At 38.1% G+C, this 22,927-nt stretch overlaps 1 protein-coding gene and 1 long non-coding RNA gene across 5 annotated transcripts in view; one reads left to right on the top strand and one right to left on the bottom strand.

Annotated features, from left to right (window-relative positions):
- The window catches only part of iqsec3a (IQ motif and Sec7 domain ArfGEF 3a), a 114,905-nt gene that overhangs the window by 66,186 nt on the left and 25,792 nt on the right, over window positions 1-22,927 (top strand). For all 4 annotated transcript variants that reach the window (XM_088347133.1, XM_088347132.1, XM_088347134.1 and 1 more), the window contains exons 6-9: window positions 4,729-4,851; window positions 11,421-11,587; window positions 12,282-12,421; window positions 22,611-22,736. In XM_088347133.1, the coding sequence (XP_088203259.1) occupies window positions 4,729-4,851; window positions 11,421-11,587; window positions 12,282-12,421; window positions 22,611-22,736 (556 nt within the window). The remainder of the gene's footprint in view (window positions 1-4,728; window positions 4,852-11,420; window positions 11,588-12,281; window positions 12,422-22,610; window positions 22,737-22,927) is intronic.
- On the bottom strand, window positions 12,273-12,476 carry LOC148356294 (uncharacterized). The gene is made up of 2 exons (XR_015851985.1): window positions 12,383-12,476; window positions 12,273-12,327 (listed from the first exon to the last, which is right to left on the bottom strand). It is a non-coding gene; the product is annotated as an uncharacterized LOC148356294 (long non-coding RNA).

Genomic DNA, 22,927 nt, shown 5'->3' with positions numbered 1-22,927 from the left:
TATTGAAAGAAAGAAAAAGGGTTGCGCCCATGATCCGGTGGTTGCTGGACGCAGAGAGCAGGTCGCCCTGAACCCGGAAGTGAATCTTCCGTGGCGAGCGATGGCGGTGTCGGGAACAGAAAACGGGTCAATAACCAGGACAGGAGAGCAAAGTGTGGTTTGGGGTCGGAAGCGAGTCCTAAACCAGGAAAGGAGAGTAGACGTGGTCAGGGAAAAAAAGAGGTTGAAAGGTTGATGGAACAGTAGACGTGGTCAGGATCAAAAACGGGTCGAAGCTGGGGTACAGACGGGAGCAAAAAACAGGTAGGAGTCAGGGTCAAAAAAAGGCTTGCCTAGTGTTAACTGAGGTTCGAAGACGGACTGACAAAAGGGGACAGATAGGAGTGGGTTTGAATAGGGACAGGGAGCCAATCAGGGTCCGAGGCAGTTTGCGCCAAAGGAGCGGGCACAGGTGAATTACATCGGTAACCATGACACAGCTGTTCAATTTTTAATGTAAGATAACACTTTCTAGGTAATTAAATAATATGCATAGCTTCTTTATATATATATTTATAAGTAAACATGAAAAAACAAATACAAAAAAATACAAATAATTTTGCATACTAAAAAGAACAAAAATAAATGAATAAAGTGAGTTCCCAAGTCCATTAAAACTTCCAAACCTCATTTGACCTGAACTCATTTATATCCAGCTTCCGATGAACTTTTTTTTTTTTTTTTTCTATTAAGGTAATTAAGATTTACTTGTAAGGTGTGAGGAGGATTTTCTGCTCGGGTAGATTTGCACTTTTGGTTGCCAGCTGTTTCTTTATCCACCATCCCGCTCTACCTTATGCCACATTATGAATAGGTGGGAACCGTTATCCCGGGTTGCATCGATCCTGAATCAGAGAGAACCGTTATCTCCAGTTTGCATTGATTCTGAATAGGAGGAAACCGTTTTTTCCAGTTTGCATCTATCCTGAATTGGAGAGAAAAGTTATCTCTAATCTGCATCCCCACGGCTCATTTGCACTTAATGTGTTTGACCAGGGCTTGACAAACTGTCGCCCGCGGGTCACATGTGGTCCTACAGGGTTTTACATCCGGCCCACTGAACGAAAATAGTCAAAATATAATGAAAAATTAGTTATAGTAAATAAAGTACAACTAATATTTTTTGGGGGGTGCAAACTTTGTCCATATTAATCCTTTGTGTGTCTGCAGTAGAAATACTTTTCCAGAAATATTACCAAAAAAACCTACAAATCTCTTACAAAACTTGTTGTAACAAGTAAATGTTGAGACGAAGCAGCATTCACAATTCACTCATTTATCATTTTTAATCAAATCCACTTCCCCTTTGCCTCTGTTATATTTAGCTTCTGATAAGGTTTCATGTGTGATTAGATTTGGCCCTCTCTTCTACCTGGCAGGCAAAATGCAGCAGCAGGCCAGGTAGGGAGAGGTGCTAAAAGTGTGTCTGTCAGTCACACAACCAGGTACAAACACAGGCATAAACTTAGAGCGTGGTTAAGGGAGCTGGGTGAGTAACTGTTGTACTCAAAAACAAGGATATAATATATTATTTCTCTTACATTTTGGAAAGAAAAAAAGATAGAAATACTACAAAAATATTAGTACAGAGATAGTCAAAAACCAAATTTTAATGCAAAAATACTGCAAAAATACAAATGCAGTTATATTACAAAAATACTAACAAAATGATACTATGGGAATACTACAAAATACGTATATGGAAACACAAAAATATATATAATGGAAATACGACAAAAATACTATGATAGAAATACTTCTATAAAACTTCGACAGAAATACTACAAAAATACCACTACACTATTACTATGATACAAAAATACTAACAAAATACTACAAAATAATACTATGGGAATACTACAAAATACGTGTTTGGAAAAATGAAAATATATATAATGAAAATACAACAAAAATACTATGATAGAATTACTTCTATAAAACTTCTACAGAAATACTACAAAAATACCACTACACTATTACTATGATACAAAAATACTAACAAAATACTACAAAATAATACTATGGGAATACTACAAAATACGTGTTTGGAAAAATGAAAATATATATAATGAAAATACAACAAAAATACTATGATAGAATTACTTCTATAAAACTTCTACAGAAATACTACAAAAATACCACTACACTATTACTATGATACAAAAATACTAATAGTTTTAAGACAGAAACATTACAAAAATATGATTACAGAAACATTACCACAGAAAAACTACACAAATGCAACTAAAATAATACCAAAAAATATGATGGAAATACTAAAGAAATATTACAGTAATACTACAGAAATACTACAGAAAAACTACTCTTGAATTGTTACAAAATACAAAACAAAGAAAACTACAGTAATACTGCGAACATATTAAAGATATACTACAGATATTCAACAATAATTTTACCATGGATATACTACAAAAATACTAAAGAAATGCAGCAAGATTTTTATTATGGAAGTACTATAAAAATACTAAAGGAAGACGACAGAAACACTACAGAAATAGGACCATGGAAATGCTATCAGATGCTACAAAATACGAAACAAATACAACTACCGGTACAGTAATATGGAAAAATATACAAAAAAATCAAATTAATTGCTTAAAACAACAACGTTATATATTATTTTGCTATTATTGTCATAAAAAATGAAGAAATATAAAGTCAAAGCAGCCTTAACTCAAGTTAGCTTCAACTTGAGTAAATTCAATGCAGGTCCAACTCAATCAGTTCCTTTGGACGGCTAAACATCAATAATTTGGACTTACCGTATTTTCCGCACTATAAGGCGCACCTAAAAGCCTTTATTTTTTTCAAAAGCTGACCATGCGCCTTATAATACAGTGCGCCTTATTTATGGATCAACATTAAGTCGCAAAGTCTTCCAACTAACTTGCAGCCGCCGACTAGATTTCCCCCGAACGCCAAGTAGTCCGCGGTGTATGCTGGGATTTATATACCGGCGTTTCATTGGCTAACCAATGTGTCAATCATCATTTGAATCGATCACTATTGGCTAAAGTTATTCGGAGGTCAAGAGGCGGATCCTTTTTATCATTTACAGGCTGGCATTGGCTTAAACGGCAAAACAAAGCCTGCAATTGGCCAAACAAGACGTGTCAATCATCAGTTGAATCGATCACTATTGGCTAATGTTATTCGGAGGTCAAGAGGCGGATCCTTTTTATCATTTACAGGCTGGCATTGGCTGAAGCGGCAAAACAAAACCTGCAATTGGCCGAAAAAGATGAATGCGTATAGCACATGGTTGACGGCATACAGAAAGCATTTTTTTACTATTCTGTATTTGTAAATATTTTACTCTCCTGGATTTACTACACTCACGGATATAAGAGGACCATGGCTGCTCATTATTATTGAACACAACGACTTCGGTGAGCTACTTCGGCTATATATTTTCCCTGTATCTTGTTTCAGACTGAACTCGATGTTTCTGTGATAAGCGGTGCAGATAATGGATGGGATGGAGTGTCTATTTTTAAATTAAACTCAATTCCAAGTGTTTATTGTCATATGCACAGTAAAGTTGCGAGCGAAAATCGAAACTAAGGAATGGTTGGCATTTCTTGAATCCCAAGACTTTAACATTCCGAATGATGGGACAATGCATTTGAGTGACATCGTACGGACACCGCATCCGCACGTGTTCTCGACACGTATTTGCGTCTTTGCAAGTTTTGGGAATGTTAAGGGGGTAATAAGTTGGACTGAACTATCTGACTGTTTTGTCCACGTTCCCATTGTAGCGCCTTATAATCCGGTGCGCCTTATGTATGTCAAAAATAGGACCAAAAACTATTTTTTCGGGGTGCGCCCTATAACCCGGTGCACCTTATAGTGCGGAAAATACGGTAGATTGCTGCGCTTGAGTTAACTTTTTAGTCCCCAAGTTGGGGCTAAGCTGCTTTAACTCAAATTAAAGCCAAAGTTGAGGTTATTTAAAGTGGGTTCAACTCATTCAGTTGACTGCCAGACATCAATCATTTTAACTGAACTCGCCCGGCCTGAGTTAACTTCATTGCCCATGTCAAAGCAACTTTAACTCAAGTTAGAGTTAAACTCGAGTCATGAAGACCTGGAAGTCAACAGATAGGTCTCCAGGATTAGCCCCTTGGCCACATTTTTTAACCCAATGTGGTCCCCACCTCATTACATGACTCTTACTGTTAAAGTCAATCATTATTAAGACTATTTCGTGGCCATATTTACCCAAATAAAATATATATATATTGTTAAAATCTAATCATACCCAAGAGCAGATTTTACTCACGTCCTCCATGTGATGTTGGTACAAGGGAAACAGACCCCGCACACAACGTGAGCGTGATTTATTATACTTCAGGGAGAAAGTTCACATGAGCATTTCACAATAAAAGAATATAAGATTGATCAACGTACAAGAGATGCAATTAGACTGATTATTGAAACGTTACTTCATGTGTATGTGTGTGTGTGTATGAGAAATATTGATTTTATATTTAGTAATATAAAAACAAGCTGATTATCTTGAGACAGAAATACAAGAGATTTACATTGAAAACCTGACACTTGGTTGATGTAAGATATGATCATTTGTTCAAAGGATTGTTTATTTTGTAATCTGATGTTTGAGAAGAAAAAAATAAACAAGAAAACTACAAACTACCTCAACAGCTGCGTTGTGGACGAGATGGATTTTTCGGGCATGGAGTTGGACGACGCGCTGAGGAAATTTCAGGCCCACATTCGTGTCCAGGGAGAAGCCCAGAAGGTGGAACGCCTCATCGAAGCTTTCAGGTAATTATAATTTTTTTTCTCCATTTATATTTCTAGGTTTTACATTGGTGCCTATTCAAGCTTAATTCGTTCCAGGATCATGAAATAATAGTTCCTGACCTAACTTTTAATAGCTGTAAAAGATCTCTCTTGTCACGGTTGCCCTGGCGCCCAATTGGCCCCGCCCGTGTGGCGCCAGCTGCGGCTCGTTGACAGATTGACTTCCCTCCCATTTAAGCTCAGTGCTCTCACTCACCCTTTGTCAGTCCGTCAAAGAACCGCTGCACCCGCAAGACGTGGGTTTTGACTCAGTCCGGTTTCCTGTTGGTGTTTCCTATTGGTGTTTCCTGTTCGTTATTGCTCCCGTCTATTTTGTCCTGTTTAGAGATTCAGATTCAGATTCAGATCTACTTTATTGTCATTCTAGTACACGTGTATACAGAACGAAATGTCGATACATCTGACCCGCAGTTTCCTTGAATGTACAGATATAAATAAAATGTTGTATTGAGTTGGAGTATTGAAGTACTAATAATATACTAAATAATTATGGCTATGTATAGTATTTTACAGTAGTGCAAAGAGTGCAAGAGGAGCAGCTAACCAGATGTGCAAAATGGGCAGTCAGGTAAACAAGTCAGGTAAACAGTAAGTTTAGTATCCAGTTTTGTACCTGTCTAGTTTTTTTTTTAATTTCAATTGGCCAGAAATTTGAATGCTAGGTTGATAATCCGGTGCGCCAAAAAATACATTTCAAAATAAATAATTACATTTCATTGATACTGCAGTCAGTAACCTCTTATGAATAAATTCATTCTTTTTAGTGGTGAAACCAGATGTCATAATGTTGGTTTATCTATCAGGAAAGCTGGTAGCTGGATTTGATCCCATGTTGGTTTATGTTCTATGAAATATGTTTAAAAAAGATATATATATATTCAAATTTTTATGCTACCCTGGGGCGGCACGGCGACTGAGTGGTTAGGTCTTGGGATACAATCCAGATACCAGCCTTCCTGAGACTTTTTGGGGTGTGCGCCTTTTAGTGCGAAAAATACAATAACATGCGTAGATTCTCAAGGCACTTCTATCATGAAACTGACATGTCAGTCCGTCTGCGAACCTCAGCTTATATTGTGGAATAAAAGTAAAAATATCTGGAAGGTGCGTAACTGACAGGACTTTGGCTGGGTCAGGGCGACTCCAACTATTTGCTTAACTGAGAAATTGGATTCCTACTATTTGCTTAGCTGATAAGAATTTGGCTGGGTCAGGGCAATTCGAATCGAGCGCCTGGCTAGAGAAAAACAACACGTCATCGCTGACGAACGCAGTATAAATGCCACTGTCGCCCGGACAACTTTGGAACACGATTGAATGTTTGGATGAAATAAACAAGGTGTGCCCTCATTTGGACTTTCTCTGCTCTCTTGTGTATGTTTTGGGGCGGGGCCGATATACGATCCTGACCACGTGTACTCTCACGTCACGGCTTTCGACCTCTTTTTGTCCCGACCACGTTTACTCTCCTTTCCTGGCTTACGACTCGGTTCCGACCCAGACCATGTTTTGCTCTCCTGTCCCAGCTACTGACTCGTTTTTTCCAATCCCGACGCCGCCATCGGTCACCATGAAAGATCCACTTCCACGTTCAGAGCGACCTGCTTCCCACATCCAGCAATCACCGGATCGTGGATGCAACCCTTTCTCTTTCTTCTAAAAAAACTTGTGAGAAATGCAACGCAAGTGGGTCCTGTCTCTGTTCTGGTCTTGACCCCTCTATGCTCAGGGTTTGGTAGGGTTACTTTAACTGGATTACTTTCAATTAGTTTTGGATTACTCCAATACCAAATATGCTAATAAAAGACAAAATAAACTAAATATGAATAAAATTACTAAATTTTGTGCAGGCTTGGGAAGTAACGGAATACATGGAACGGCAAAAATGATGTTGGCAAGCTGTTTGGATTTATTTTCATTTTGTTTATGTTAGTTTTGCCGGGGAGATCAAAGAGATCAAAGCCAGGAGAGAAAGCTTACCACGTGTTGTGAGTCATTATTTTATTCGTATTTAGTCTCTTTTGTCATTTATTAGCATATTTGGGGTTGGAGTAATCCAAAAGTAATCGAGTTAAAGTAACCCTACCCAACCCTGTAGATGGTATTGTTGTCTGATGCGAATGAAAAACAGTGCCACAGCAAGCTCCCAGACAAACATGGCGGCGACCCCTAGGTGGGGATTCTACTGTGTAAAAGAAATACACATTTCTCAAACTATGATTTTTTTTAACAGAATTTAGCATTGGTATGATAGTTTATGTATTGTTGCCTAGTATGTCACGGTGGCCATGGCGCCCAATTGGCCCCGCCCGTGGGCGCCAGCTCCAGCTTGTTGACAGATGGCTCCCTGTGAGTCATAATTTCATTCATATTTAGTTTCTCTTGGAGTAATCCAAAAGTAATTGAAAGTAATCCAGTTAAAGTAACCCTACCCAACCCTGTCTATGCTATTTTATAAAAATGAATAGTGTATATCCTGCATGAGCATCATGCCCGTTTTGCTAATTTATGTCCACTGACTCAGCAAACACGATATTTGAAACGTGTCCTTGTCTCCCCTGCTTGTTTTTGGAGGAGCTTCTGATCTCAGCATGGGGGGATAGAGTCGGAGTGCAGTTTACGTAACACCGGTTATTTATAAATCCTCCACCCTCTTTTGTTTTTGTGCCCTTTTCAAACCTTCGCACCCACCTCGGGTTGGTTCCGCTCTCACGCCTCTGCTGGAACACGCGTTGCCTTGGCAGAGGTCTCCAGATTTGTTTTTACCTCCATATCGTGCACCTCGGGCAACTGTGACAGGTGGCTGCTTAGCTCAGAAATGCCAGACAGTGTCAAGTCAGGTTTATGTTGTATGTGTGAAAGCAACCGAGGGGAAGAAACAACATGGCTCAGGAGGTAGAGCGCTCGTCTTGGGATCAGTAGATCGCAGTTCGAATCCCGACTCCTCCGTGTTACATGTCGAAGTGTCCTTGGGTAGGACACTGAACCCCTAATACCCCCAATAAGCAGGTTAGCGCCTTTATGGCTGCAAGGCTGCTATTGGGAACTGTGAAGCACATTGTAAAGCGCTTTGGGAAGTCTTCATTGACTTGAAAAGCGCTATATAAACGCAGATTTCATTTCTTTACACATTTTCTTGTCTCACATTGGAGCTTATTTTGTTGTCTTACCTTTCTGATTCCCCCAAAATAATTGAAAGGTTAAGGGAATTTACCATTCGTGCATCCATGTGTCTGTCCTGTTAGATTAGGTCTCTCAAATATAAGATAGGAGACTTGAGTTACCCTGCTAGGTTGCGGTGACCTTCCCTGCTTTGGCATTTTCCTATCTAAAAGCACTCTTGCTCATATTTTCTATTCATCTATCTATCTATCTATCTATCTATCTATCTATCTATCTATCTATCTATCTATCTATCTATCTATCTATCTATCTATACACTTATCTAGACATTTATCTATCTATCTATCTATCTATACACTTATCTATACACTTATCTAGACATGTATCTATGTATCTCTCTATCCATCTATCTATGCACTTATCTAGACATTTATCTATCTATGTATCTATCTATGTATCTATCTATCTATCTATCTATATACACTTATCTATCTATCTATCTATCTATCTATCTATCTATCTATCTATCTATCTATCTATCTATCTATCTATCTATCTATCTATCTATCTATCTATCTATACACTTATCTAGACATTTATCTATCTATCTATCTATCTATACACTTATCTATACACTTATCTAGACATGTATCTATGTATCTCTCTATCCATCTATCTATGCACTTATCTAGACATTTATCTATCTATGTATCTATCTATGTATCTATCTATCTATCTATCTATATACACTTATCTATCTATCTATCTATCTATCTATCTATCTATCTATCTATCTATCTATCTATCTATCTATCTATCTATCTATCTATCTATCTATCTATCTATCTATCTATCTATCTATCTATCTATCTATCTATCTATCTATCTATCTATCTATCTATCTATCTATCTATCCATCTATCTATACACTTATCTAGACATTTATCTATCTATACACTTATCTATTCATTTATCTATCTATCTATCTATCTATCTATCTATCTATCTATCTATCTATCTATCTATCTATCTAGACATTTATCTATCTATGTATCTATACACTTATCTAGACATTTATCTATCTATCTATCTATCTATCTATACACTTTTCTAGACATGTAAATATCCATGTATCTATGTATCTATCTATCCATCTATCTATACACTTATCTAGACATTTATCTATCTATCTATCTATCTATCTATCTATACACTTATCTAGACATTTATCTATCTATACACTTATCTATTCATTTATCTATCTATCTATCTATCTAGACATTTATCTATCTATGTATCTATACACTTATCTAGACATTTATCTATCTATCTATCTATCTATACACTTTTCTAGACATGTAAATATCCATGTATCTATGTATCTATCTATCCATCTATCTATACACTTATCTAGACATTTATCTATCTATCTATCTATCTATCTATCTATCTATCTATCTATCTATCTATCTATCTATCTATCTATCTATCTATCTATCTATCCACTTATCTAGACATGTATCTATCTACACACTTATCTAGACATTTATCTATCTATCTATCTATCTATCTATCTATCTATCTATCTATCTATCTATCTATCTATCTATCTAGACATCTACCTATCTATCTAGACATATATTTAGACATCTATCTATCACGACATATATTTAGACACCTATCTATCTATCTATCTATCTATCTATATATCTATCTATATACACTTATCTATCTATCTATCTATCTATCTATCTAGACATATATTTAGACATCTATCTATCACGACATATATTTAGACACCTATCTATCTATCTATCTATCTATATACACTTATCTATCTATCTATCTATCTATCTATCTATCTATCTATCTATCTATCTATCTATCTATCTATCTATCTATCTATCTATCTATCTATCTATCTATCTATCTATCTATCTATCTATATACACTTATCTATCTATCTATCTATCTATCTATCTATCTATCTATCTATCTATCTATCTATCTATCTATCTATCTATCTATCTATCTATCTATCTATCTATCTATCTATCTATCTATCTATACATCTATCTAGACATCTATCTAGACATCTAGACATCTATCGAGACATCTATCTAGACATCTATCTAGACATCTATCTATCTAGACATATATCTATCTATCTATCTATTCATCTGGACATCTATCTATCTATCCATCTATCTATCTATCTATCTATCTATATATCTATCTATCTATCTATCTATCTATATCTATCTAGACATCTATCTAGACATCTATCTATCTAGACATCTATCTATCTAGACATCTATCTATCTAGACATCTATCTAGACATCTACCTATCTATCTACACATATATCTAGAAATCTATCTATCTAGACATCTATCTAGACATCTACCTATCTAGACATATATTTAGACATCTATCTATCACGACATATATTTAGACACCTATCTATCTATCTATCTATCTATATACACTTATCTATCTATCTATCTATCTATCTATCTATCTAGACATATATTTAGACATCTATCTATCACGACATATATTTAGACACCTATCTATCTATCTATCTATCTATCTATCTATCTATCTATCTATCTATCTATCTATCTATCTATCTATCTATCTATCTATCTATATACACTTATCTATCTATCTATATACACTTATCTATCTATCTATCTATCTATCTATCTATCTATCTATCTATACATCTATCTAGACATCTATCTAGACATCTATCTAGACATCTAGACATCTATCGAGACATCTATCTAGACATCTATCTAGACATATATCTAGACATATATCTAGACATCTATCTATCTAGACATATATCTATCTATCTATCTATTCATCTGGACATCTATCTATCTATCCATCTATCTATCTATCTATCTATCTATATATCTATCTAGACATCTATCTATCTATATATATCTATCTAGACATCTATCTAGACATCTATCTATCTAGACATCTATCTATCTAGACATCTATCTATCTAGACATCTATCTAGACATCTACCTATCTATCTACACATATATCTAGAAATCTATCTATCTAGACATCTATCTAGACATCTACCTATCTAGACATATATTTAGACATCTATCTATCTATCTCAACATATATTTAGACACTTATCTATCCATCTATCTATCCATACATCTATCCATCTATTTTCTTTTTAGGGTTGAGATTATCCTTATATCTGTTACTTTGAGTGTGTGTGGCCTTGAAAGGTTTGTATCAGCCCTAAAGAGTGACCTGGGTGTTTGCAGATAATAATATTAAGTTAACTGCTTTGAGCTCAGTTTTACCGCTCGCCCATCTGTGGCGATCTGTCTTCGAAATCAAATTTCCGTCTGTTTTATGTGCACTCCCTGCAGCCAGCGCTACTGTATGTGCAACCCCGATGTGGTGCAGCAGTTCCACAACCCCGACACCATCTTCATCTTGGCTTTCGCCATTATCCTGCTCAACACCGACATGTACAGCCCCAACATCAAGCCCGACCGCAAGATGCTGCTGGAGGACTTCATTCGCAACCTCCGAGGTATACAACAAATCAATCAGGCTTGGGGGAGGTCGATGCACATTATATAAAGCTGGGAGAATCAATCCTTGCATTTTCTAAATATACAGGGTTGGGTAGGGTTACTTTAACTGGATTACTTTCAATTACTTTTGGACTACTCCAATACCAAATATGCTAATAAGAGACAAAAGAAACTAAAATGAATAAAATGATGACTCACAACACGTGGTAAGCTTTCTCTCCTGGCTTTGATCTCTTTGATCTCCGGCAAAACTAACATAAATTGCAGGGTTGGGTAGGGTTACTTTAACTGGATTACTTTCAATTACTTTTGGACTACTCCAATACCAAATATGCTAATAAGAGACTGTCTCTCCTGTCCTGTCCGGTATCAACCCCATCCGTCCGATATCTGCTCGTGCAATTGGTATCGATCTCGTCGGCCTCTGGCTTCCTGTCATTCCACGCCAGACTGCTGCTTTACGTCTTCCGCCCAACGATCGCCGAATCACTGGCGTTTGGGTTAACGTGCATGACTGCCCCATTTCCCTTAAAATAAAAGCTTGTGTGAGAAACGTCACGCATTTGGGTTCTCCTCCGGTTCTTGACACATCCAAATATTTAACTTTCAAAAGGACAACTGAAACAGTGCACCCGACCTTGAACAACAATTTTCTCTGAGGTACGTTCAATTTGTTTCCCACCGTTTCAGGGGTAGATGACGGTGCGGACATCCCTCGCGACATGGTGGTCGGCATCTATGAGAGAATACAGATGAGGGAACTGCGCTCAAACGAGGACCACGTCACTTACGTCTCCAAGGTCGAGCAGTCCATTGTCGGCATGAAAACGGTGAGAACGCGAAATCCCTCCATTTTATGCCTGCCGTGCTTTATTTTTCAATCCTTGGACAAAAACAAATAACACATAGGCAGGGTTGGGTAGGGTTACTTTAACTTGATTACTTTCAATTACTTTTGGATTACTCCAATACTAAATATGCTAATAAAAGACAGAATAAACCCTACCCAACCCTGCACATAGGGCATTCTAGTTGTAGTGTATTTGAGAGGTCAAGAAAATAATTTGAATAAATAATCGATTGAAAAATTTACAGTAAGTGTTATAATAAATTCTTCCCAGCTTTTGGCAGTTCTGAGGTTGTGGGAACCTCCTGCGTGGTTTCAAATCCACCTCCCGGCCTTACTGTGCGGAGTTTGTATGTTCTCCCCGTGCTTGCGTGGGTTTCCTCCGGGCACTCCGGTTCCCTCCCACATTCCAAAGACATGCATTTCAGGTGAATTGGCCGGTCCAAATTGTCCCTAGGTGTGACTGAGCGAGTGAGTTGTCTGTCCCCGTGTGCCCTGCGATTGGCTGGCAACCAGTTCAGGGTGTCCCCTGCCCACTGCCCGATGATTGCTGGGATGGGCTCCAGCACCCCCGCGACCCTACTGAGGATAAGCGGTGCAGCTAATGAGATAATGAGATGAGGTTCAAGGGCACACAGTAGAAGACTGGAAAAATTAAACAAAATCAATCAAAGAGAAAAATAGGATGTCCAGTTTTACTAACCTGTGCTTCAAGAAGCTGTTGCCCTTCTTGTCAACAGAAACTGAGAGCAAGTTAGAAAGGGAACTTTTCCAGCCCTGCACTGGGTGGGCGTCGCCCCCTACCCATAGCATCCGTTTTCCCTACTTTGTGTGGTTTTGTGGTTCTTATCTGGTTCTTATATGTGGTTCTTAAAATGGTTCTTATCAGGGTTAGCTGTCTGGTTAGAATACCCCTCTGAAATGCAATCATTAGGCACATTTCTGGACACAATTGTTTCGACATCATTAATTATGTACAAACTAGGTGCAAGCAAAGTTCATTTGTAAAAATGTCACAAAATACTGCAAACGGGGATACCAACATACCGTAAATTCCGGACTATAAGCCGCTACTTTTTTCCCAAATGTTCAGCCCTGCGGCTTATTCAGTGAAGCGGCCAATTTATGTAATTTTTCTAACGCCCGCCAGCGGCACTCGGGTACAATAAGTAAGATTTAGACCGGTGGAATTGTGCGCCGTGGTAGACTGCATCTGCATCCTCTTAGTTTACGTTCGAATTGTCCGTATGACAAAGTTTAGTTCCGATTATGAGGAAAACACCCTTGATGGCGACAGATATATGGAGAAAGCTGAAGACGGTTTAACGTGAATTTCCCAATTGCGGTACGTTTTTTTTTAACAGCTGCGCTTTATGCGTTGCGTGCGTGATAGGAGTAGCGTGTTGGTACCTTTCACAGGCACGGTTTGGGATGAAAGTTATATTATTATTATTAAAGCTTTGAAAACTCTCTCGGTGTACCGTCTTTCTTTGTAAATATGTGTAACCATTTATAATATGTATTTGCGACTGTATATTTTTGTAATGTATTTATTTTAGAGACGTATTGTGATATGTTTTCTACGAGCGAATCAAAAAGAAGGGGCGGAGCAAACGCGGGCTGATGGGAAGTGGGGTAAAGCTGAGTTACCAGTAGAACTGTCTGTTGTCGCAGCGGAAAAAAATAGTGGATATATATTTTTCCCACCCTTAACTTTGGAAATATACATTTTTTTTCGTTGGATTACTTTCAACGGGACCTGGACTTTAAAGGTTTGCATTAAATTCTAACTACGGGTATCATTTTCCATTCATGTTGCTGATTATGGTGGATGGATTTTGTACTATATCTGCAGTAACGCTTACGGCACCTGAAGTCAGGTTTGGGTTAAACTTGTGACTGCGTTACATGTTTAAATGTTGGTGCATGCGGCTTATATACAGGTGTGGCTTGTGTAAGGACAAAACCAACAATTTCCGCAAAATGTGGTGCGTGCGGTTTAGATTCAGGTGCGCTCTATAGTCCGGATTTTACGGTAGATTAATTATGTAATTATGTAAATAAACAGACCAGATCAAAACATTCCTTTATTACATTTCTGTCCTTTTCATGTCCTGCGGAATCCAGCGAGATGTCGAAAGTTGCAATGTTCCCTACACAGTGGTGCCAAATGAGAATTCATCACAAGCACTGACACACAAACACACTTCCCATGCCAAGTCAGTCATTATTCAAGGACTTATCATGATCACCTAGCCTAATAGTGTTAGCGGAGCGCATTTGCTATACATTAGAAGGTGATAAGTGCCTCCATCTTGTTACGCTGTCACAATCCGTCTTTAAGTGCAGCTTGAGGCAAAATGCTTCTCAGCCATTTTGAATAAAACGTTTTGGTTAGTTTAGTTTTCCTATTTTCTTCTATCCAAGATGAAAAAAATAGGGATGCACTGAATTTTCTTCACTGATAATTTTGGTCTTGGACAAAGAAAAAAAGCATACTGTAGAGAATAGTGCTAGATTGCAACACAGACACATCTTTTTATCATTCTCGTTGGTAGTTGCCACAGTAATGGCCTATTCGCTTGCAATTTTTACTTGAAGATTAAAGGAAGTTTTAGCAACCTGACATTGACACCGATGTCACGGAAAGATAAATATAGCGTTTTTTTCTAGACTGTTCCCTTCAGATGTATAAATTGAGGACTGCATTTGTGGGTGAAAAAGTTGTAGTATCGTGAATACGTTGTAAATATCGAATCAAGTACAGACGCTGCCCTACTTACGAACGAGGTTCCGGGCGATTGTCCGTAAGTTGAATTTGTTCGTAAGATGCTTCATTGCTATACTTTTTATGTTTAATGTTTATCAAAGTATGTTTAAGGCTTGTATAAGAAACCTGTATTGTTTTTTTACTAAAAAATAAAAAAATCACAAAATAATATATAAAGATAAATAAAGAGAAGTTAGACTTACTTTTAGAAGATGGGCTTCAACAGCTAGGCGACTTCCTCCTCCGTGGTAAAAAATGGGCGAAAAAAAGCGTTTGGACGATTTTCTCAACCGCATCAAGCTTTCGTATTCCACTTCCATTTCAAAAGCAACGGCTCGCATCTTCTTTACACTTTACACCAACCAAATTGAACGATGCACAAGATATTAAACGATAAAATGTCAGAGCTCTTAACGCGCTACAGATACAGTATAGAATGTTTACACACGAACTAGGAAGAGGAAGCATATTTTTTTTCTTCCGGGTGAATGCTGGGTGACCTCTCACAGCGCCACACGCTGATAGCGGCGCAAAGAAGCACTACGGCGATGTCCTGTACCCGGAGAAAGGTGCACACAATACAAAATATAACTTACAGAGATGTCCCCAAATTTTTCAACATCCCCAATTTTTTTTTCTCCGTTTTTCGTAAGTTGAATGGTCGTAAGTAGGGGAGCGTCTGTACTATGAACCCTTCCCGGTTTACTCCTGCAATGTATCATATGAGTAATGTTGGCAAAACATGGTCTAATTTCTCTGGAAGGGCATCATAAATGCTTCCAGGTGTTACCGCAGTGGATTGTATTCAGAGTAAATGCGTTTTAAGTCAAGTCAAGTCAAGTCATTTTTATTTGTATAGCCCTTAATCACAAAGAGTGTCAAAGGGCTGCACAGGTTATTGCACAGACTATTATCTCAGACTATTATAACACCATCCCCTGATCTGGAAACAACATGAGGGCAAGGACAAACTCAAAAACCTCAACATGAGGAAAATGAAGAAACCTTGAGAAGGGACATGTGGTATCCCCCTTTCAGGATTACCAGGCAAAGGATGTTGCAATTACAAATAATACAGAGATATTGTCCACCAAAAGTATAGGTTATTCATATGCTTTAGAGTAAAAGTGTGTTTTAAGCTTGGATTTAGAAAATAGAAGCTCACCGTTTTCCTCTGTGTCACCACAAATAACCAAATAATTAATAATAATCAATAATAATTAATTAATAATTAATAATTAGCTGCACCGTATGTAAAGCTGTAGTGTTTTAATGTTGCAACAAAGTAACCACTTATACTCTGGAATTTATCGTCAATGCCGATTTACTGTACTGCTTTATTGTGTAATAGAAAAGTAATGGTGTATTAAAGCCAGGTGCTGTTCGGCACACATTAAAACATGCATCAGTTAATTTAAGTCAAGGGGGTTCATTATAAACAGGGTTGGGTAGAGTTACTTTAACTTGATTACTTTCAATTACTTTTGGAGAACTCCAATACCAAATATGCTAATAGACAAAAGAAACTAAATATGAATAAAATACTACCGTAAATTCCGGACTATAGAGCGCACCTGATTATAAGCCGCACCCACCACATTTAGGGAGGATAACCGATTTTGTACGTACACAAGCCGCACCTGTATATTAACTGCATGCGCCCACATTGGAAAACACAATTCAAACACGTTAACCCGTTAAAGTCCAAAAAACACAGCCGGCAAATTGAACGGAAAATGATACCGGTACTCAAGATTTAATGCAGACCTGCAGGTGCCCGTTGAAAGTAATCCCAAAAAAAGTGTATATTTCCAAAGGTAAGGGTGGGGAAAAAAATATATGTCCACTATTGTCGGCCGCGTCCACAAACACGTCTCACCTTTACTCCACTTCCCGTCAGCCCGGATTTGCCCTGCCCCTTCTTTCTCATTTGCTCGTACAAAACATATTAGAATAAGTTTCTAAAATAAATACATTACAAAAATATACAGTTGCAAATACATATTATACATGGTTACACATATTTACAAAGAAAGACGGTACACCGAGAGAGTTTTCGAAGCTTTAATAATATTATTATAACTTTCATCCCAAACCGTGCCTGTGAGGAGTAGCAAAACGCTACTAGCAACACGCTCGCAACACAGTCAACAGTTTTGTTAAAAAAACATACTGTACTTGTAATAAGCACGGTAAACTGTCCTTATCTTCCTCCTTAAATCCTGTTTGGCTTTATTTTCATTTTGTTTCTGTCGCATTTTGTGTTAGTTTTGCCAGAGATCAAAGAGATCAAAGCCAGGAGAGAAAGCTTACCACGTGTTGTGAGTCATCATTTTATTCATATTTAGTTCATTTTGTCTTTTATGAGCATGTTTGGTATTGGAGTAATCCAAAAGTCATTGAAAGTAATCAAGTTAAAGTAACCCTACCCAACCCTGATTATAAAACCGTGAAAACATGACAAGTGTTTCACGTTAATGATGCCATTACATGCATCCCCTGACACAAGTCGAAGTGAAAAAGAAGCCGGACAGAAAATGTGCATTATCCCCACAGTGACAAGCAAAATCTTCCGCAAATTATCCGCAGCGATGCCGGCACAAAATAAAAAGATGAAATGGCGGGAGCGTATACTGATCCGATCATAAATGAGAACCGGCTGAGCTTGTGACAACCCTTCCAGTTCCTACTTTGTATCCAAGGATATGATTTCCCTACTGTGCAAATCATTTTGTGCAGCAGAGCCTCTGCTGTGATAAACCTTTGCATGACCCTTTTTAATCGAGTTGTGTGACGGAACAGTGCGGACCGCGATCGACTTGATCGGATTAAGAGCAAGACGAGGAAGCAAAGAAGAAAACGTTTGGCATAAGCCAGGAACGGAGACAGGACCCAATAGCGTTTCTTTTACTCAGTTTTCATTTAGAAAGAGAGCAGTGCTTGCATCCACGATCCGATGATCGTCGGTCACGGGTAGCAGCTGGCAGGAACGTGGAAGTGGCACTTCCGTGTCGAGCGAGGATAGTCGTTAACAGCGAGTAAACAGGTCGATGGCTGGGACGGGGGAGCAAAACGGAAACGGGTCCAGAAAAGAGTCGGCAACAGGTATCCGGCAAGAAAACAGGGCAGGATAATGTCGGGGAGTTATTGTTATTGTATAGTGACTTGTTTACCTGACTGCCCATTTTGCACATCAGGTTAGCTGCTCCTCTTGCACTCTTTGCACTACGGTATAATACTATACATAGCTATGCAGTGGAACCTCGGTTCTCGACCATAATCCGTTCCAGAACCCTGTTCGAAAATCGATTTGTTCAATCACTGAAATCGTTTTTCCCATTAAAAGTAATGTAAACCATTTTTAATCCGTTCCAACACCCTGAATGTTTACCATGAACGTAAACATGAAGCTAACCCAGGCTAATCGTACGTTCGCGTTAGCGTAATCTGCCGTACGAAAGATTACGCTAACATGAACGTGTAAAAATAAAAAAATCTGCTTGTTTAGGCGTCATTTAGCACCCGGGTCTCCACAACAAGTGGCTAGCGCTTCATTGGAAATGGGGCTCCGTTACAACACCCTGAATGTTTTACGTAAACAAAGCTAACCCGGGCTAATCGTACATTCGCGTTATCATAATCTTCCGTACGAAAGATTATGCTAACATGAACGTGTAAATATAAAAAAAAGGATAAAAGGAAAAAAAAAAATAATTATGAATAGGATTTCTTACCATTGTGGTGCTCAGCAGAAGCCATGCTGTATGTATAGCAAGATCGGAAACTCGCACACCTTCTTCATATTTTGCTATTATTTCTTTCTTATATGCAATAGTTGTGCGCACTACTCTTCTTTTTTCACCTGAGCAACTTTGCTGCCTGCACCGACCTTCTTCGGATGCATAATTAGGGGCTAAAACACTTGGTACACCTATATTACAAGCGAAAGCAAAACGAAACACCTCCGCACGTGATAACAGTTCTTCTTGATGGGTGGGGGCAATCTACACGATCTACACCCGTACGCCGCTCAGCATCGCACCCTAGCGTACCGGCGTTCGAACTCCGATTATTTGACCGAACAGCGAAGCAAGAATTTCTCGAAATTTTTGGTCGAGAACCGATTTGTTCGAACTGAGAGGCGTTCGAAAACCGAGGTTCCACTGTAATTATTTAGTATATAATTAGTACTTCAATACTCCAACTCAATACAACATTTTATTTATATCTGTACATTCAAGGAAACTGTGCGGGTCGGATGTATTGACATTTTGTTCTGTATACACGTGTACAAGAATGACAATAAAGTATATCTGAATCTGAATCTGAGTACAAAGCTTGCCTAGCTGAGAGCATAGGTTCGCAGACGGTCTGACAGCTTCCTTTCGGAAGACCGGAGTTTAAAAGAGTCCAACAGCCAATCAGGTCCTTTGGCCGTTGGCTCCAATGGTACAACCGCAGGTGCCCCGAAACAGTAAACATGACAATGTTGTCTTCTGTGTATCTATCTTGTGCATTTCAAATGGTCCCTATGAGATTCGTGAACATTTCAAAATAAAAATACGTCTGTAAGGTGCTTTTTAGCTAGGTGGAACTGAAAATGCTTATGTGTCTCTCCAGCGAGGTCAGGAATCTAAGACTGGCGCGCCATATATGGCTCTTTTCATGAGTACATATGATTTAGCGATAAACAAGTGTCTTCCTGATTTATTAATACACCGCTTCACATAGAGCTGACTGTCGTAAAGGCAAAGCCATTGTTGGGATATATCTATCAAAATGTACCGTTAACCTAATTGTTCGAATTAGTTATCTGACTCCATTAACCAAACACGACCAAAAATTGTGCACCCTTGTTTCTTGAGAGAAAATGACCAGGAGCCGGGAATTCCACACGGGGGCGGATGGTTTATTAATCCTAACAGCAGATCTAAGTGTAAACAGGAAACGGCCCCCATCCGAGTTGCCCAGGATCATTTATACATTTCAATAAACAAATCAAAGACATCCCACTATTCCCCCATTGGCCATCTTCTCCCCGCAGAATGGCGTGTCGGCTCCTCCCATGGGCGTGCCAAAGTAGTTGTTTTGTGCCCAACAATCTCTGGTCGTCAGCACACCCAGGCGTCCTGTTATCAGAAATGTCCTAGACAAAACATCTTCCACATAGCCTGCCCTGACCTTCGATTGTACATTGAACTAAAGTCAGTCAATGAATATCTTTATTGCATTAAACTGAATACATGTAACCTGTAGTCAATCGTATAAAATCCTTTATAGTCAAATGTATAAAATCCTTTACCATAATAATCCTAATGAAAACAAGGATCGGTCCAGGATAGATAGACAATTTCAATTACAGTTTATAGTCACCGTGTCACACCCACAAACCCCCATTGTGGCTCCAAATCGCTAAATAATCCTATAGTTGGAAGTTTATTAAACCATCTAAGTGACTTGCTGATACACTTTAAGATGAAAAGCCACGGAACGAACCGTAAACACAAAACAAACGTTTACCCAGAAGCTCTAGCAAAGCACCTTAATTAATTTGATTGGGTGAGCAGAAGGAATGGGCGGAGCTATACACAGGGCATGCGCACTTATTGTCCTTTGCCCAGCGCCATCTGCACCGGAGGTAAGTCCATTGGTATCCTCGTTTGCAGTATTTTGTGACATTATTACAAATGAACTTTGCTTGCACCTAGTTCGAGACCACAAAAATGGCCTCAACACTCTTAAGTAACTGCAGGAAGGAGACACATTTTAAGTATGGGAAAACATAGTGGTTAACAAAAGAAAGGGAAAAACTGTTGATGCGTGGAACCCAAGGCGTGTGAAATCCCATCCCCGATCACTTACTTTATAGAATTATTATCGTCCTAAAACACAAGAAACAGCGAAAGACACATTGAACTAAAGATAAATGAACCAGAGAAGACAAAATGATAAAAAGGAGAAATGAATAAATATATTTGGTGGGGTTTTTTTTTTGTTTTGAAAGGGAATTCTGCACATAATCCTATTCATTCCAACATTTTGGACTGTTTTCTGGGCAAATGTATCACTTGGAAGAAACAATGAATGAATGAATGAATGGAAACTTTTATTTCGAACATTAAAATGAAAACAGGACAAAAACAATGAGTCAAGGGGTAGTCAGAAGCAGATACTTATTTTTCCTACCCCTTTATCTTCCCTATTAAATACATTTTACTAATCTTCACAATACCCATCCATTAACGTCATAATGCACCTAGTTACCAAATGTCACTGCGGCACTAATGATAATAACAACAGTAAAAATAAACATACAATTTATAATAACAGTTCTGATATAATAATAGCAACAATAACAACAAGTTAACCATAGTTTTAAACGCAGTATTTCCAATCTCCCTCATATCCCATTTTCTTCATCTCTGTATTTCGCCAGTAATGCTTTTTTGTATTTAAAATGTAACACATTTATAGTTGGACATTGTTTGATCTCATCTTGTAAATTGTTCCAAAGTTTGACTCCACACACAGACACACACATCCTTTTCCTGGTGGTTCTCACTTTTGGGATTTTGAATTTACTACAGTTATAATTTCCCTCTTTCCGAGTGAATCATTTTTGTATGTTTTCTGGCACTATGTTTTTGTTGACCTTAAATAACAGTTGTGAAGTGAAAACATGTATTAAATCATCCAATTTTAATAATTTGGACTGCAGGAATAAAATATTGGTATGATCCCGATATCCTACCCTGTGTATGGTTCTTATTGCACATTTTTGAAGGATATAAAGGGGCTGGAGTGAACTTTTGTAATGATTGCCCCAGACTTCTGCACAATATGTTAAATATGGCAGAACTAGAGAACAATATAATAAATACAATGCATTATAAGTTAAAAGAAATGTGGCTTTATTAATTATTGAAATGCTTTGAGATTCCTTAATTTGTATGTGTCTGATGACTTCATTTATTGTCTATTATGACCTCTAAAAACGTAATTTCTGATACTATGTCTATTGCCACACCATCCATTTTTACTTCTAAATCTTGATTTCCCTTACGATTACCAAAGAATATTACTTTGGTTTTATTTAAATTTAAAGATAATTTATTTATATCCATCCATACTTTTAGGTGAATTAGTTCACGATTAATACAGGTTACCAAATCAATATAGTTATCGTCAAACAATCAAAGAATAATTGGGAGTAAACTACTGTGGATGTGTGTAATACTCACTGCTGTTTACTTGCAAATTTTTGCTAGGAGATTTTCCCTTTTAAGAAAGATGAAGGTCAAAAGCTATTTCGTCCTTTCAAGGAGCATCAATGAGCAAATACAAGATAAGTCCTTTCTCCGCAGTGCGGGACTTGATTAGTTTGGCCTGAATGTGTTTGCAGGTGCTTTCGGTGCCTCATAGGCGATTGGTGTGCTGCAGTCGTCTCTTTGAGGTGACGGATGTCAACAAGGCCCAAAAGCAGGCGGCGCATCAACGAGAAGTCTTCCTCTTCAACGATCTCATTGTGGTAATTTCCCATGGCATGTCTCACTTGCACTCCAGCATTGAGTCTTAAAACTTCTTGTACTATAACCTCCATATATATAGCAGAGGTGGGTAGAGTAGCCAAACATTGTACTCAAGTAAAAGTACAGTTACTTGAGAATATTGTCACCAACAGCACAAAGGGTAGACCCAATCGCGTAACGTTTATCACAA

Source organism: Urocampus carinirostris, chromosome 11, assembly GCF_059441175.1.
Source record: "Urocampus carinirostris isolate Australia breed hairy pipefish chromosome 11, RoL_Ucar_1.0, whole genome shotgun sequence".
NCBI lineage: Eukaryota > Metazoa > Chordata > Actinopteri > Syngnathiformes > Syngnathidae > Urocampus > Urocampus carinirostris.
This window is presented reverse-complemented; position numbering and strand designations above follow the sequence as displayed.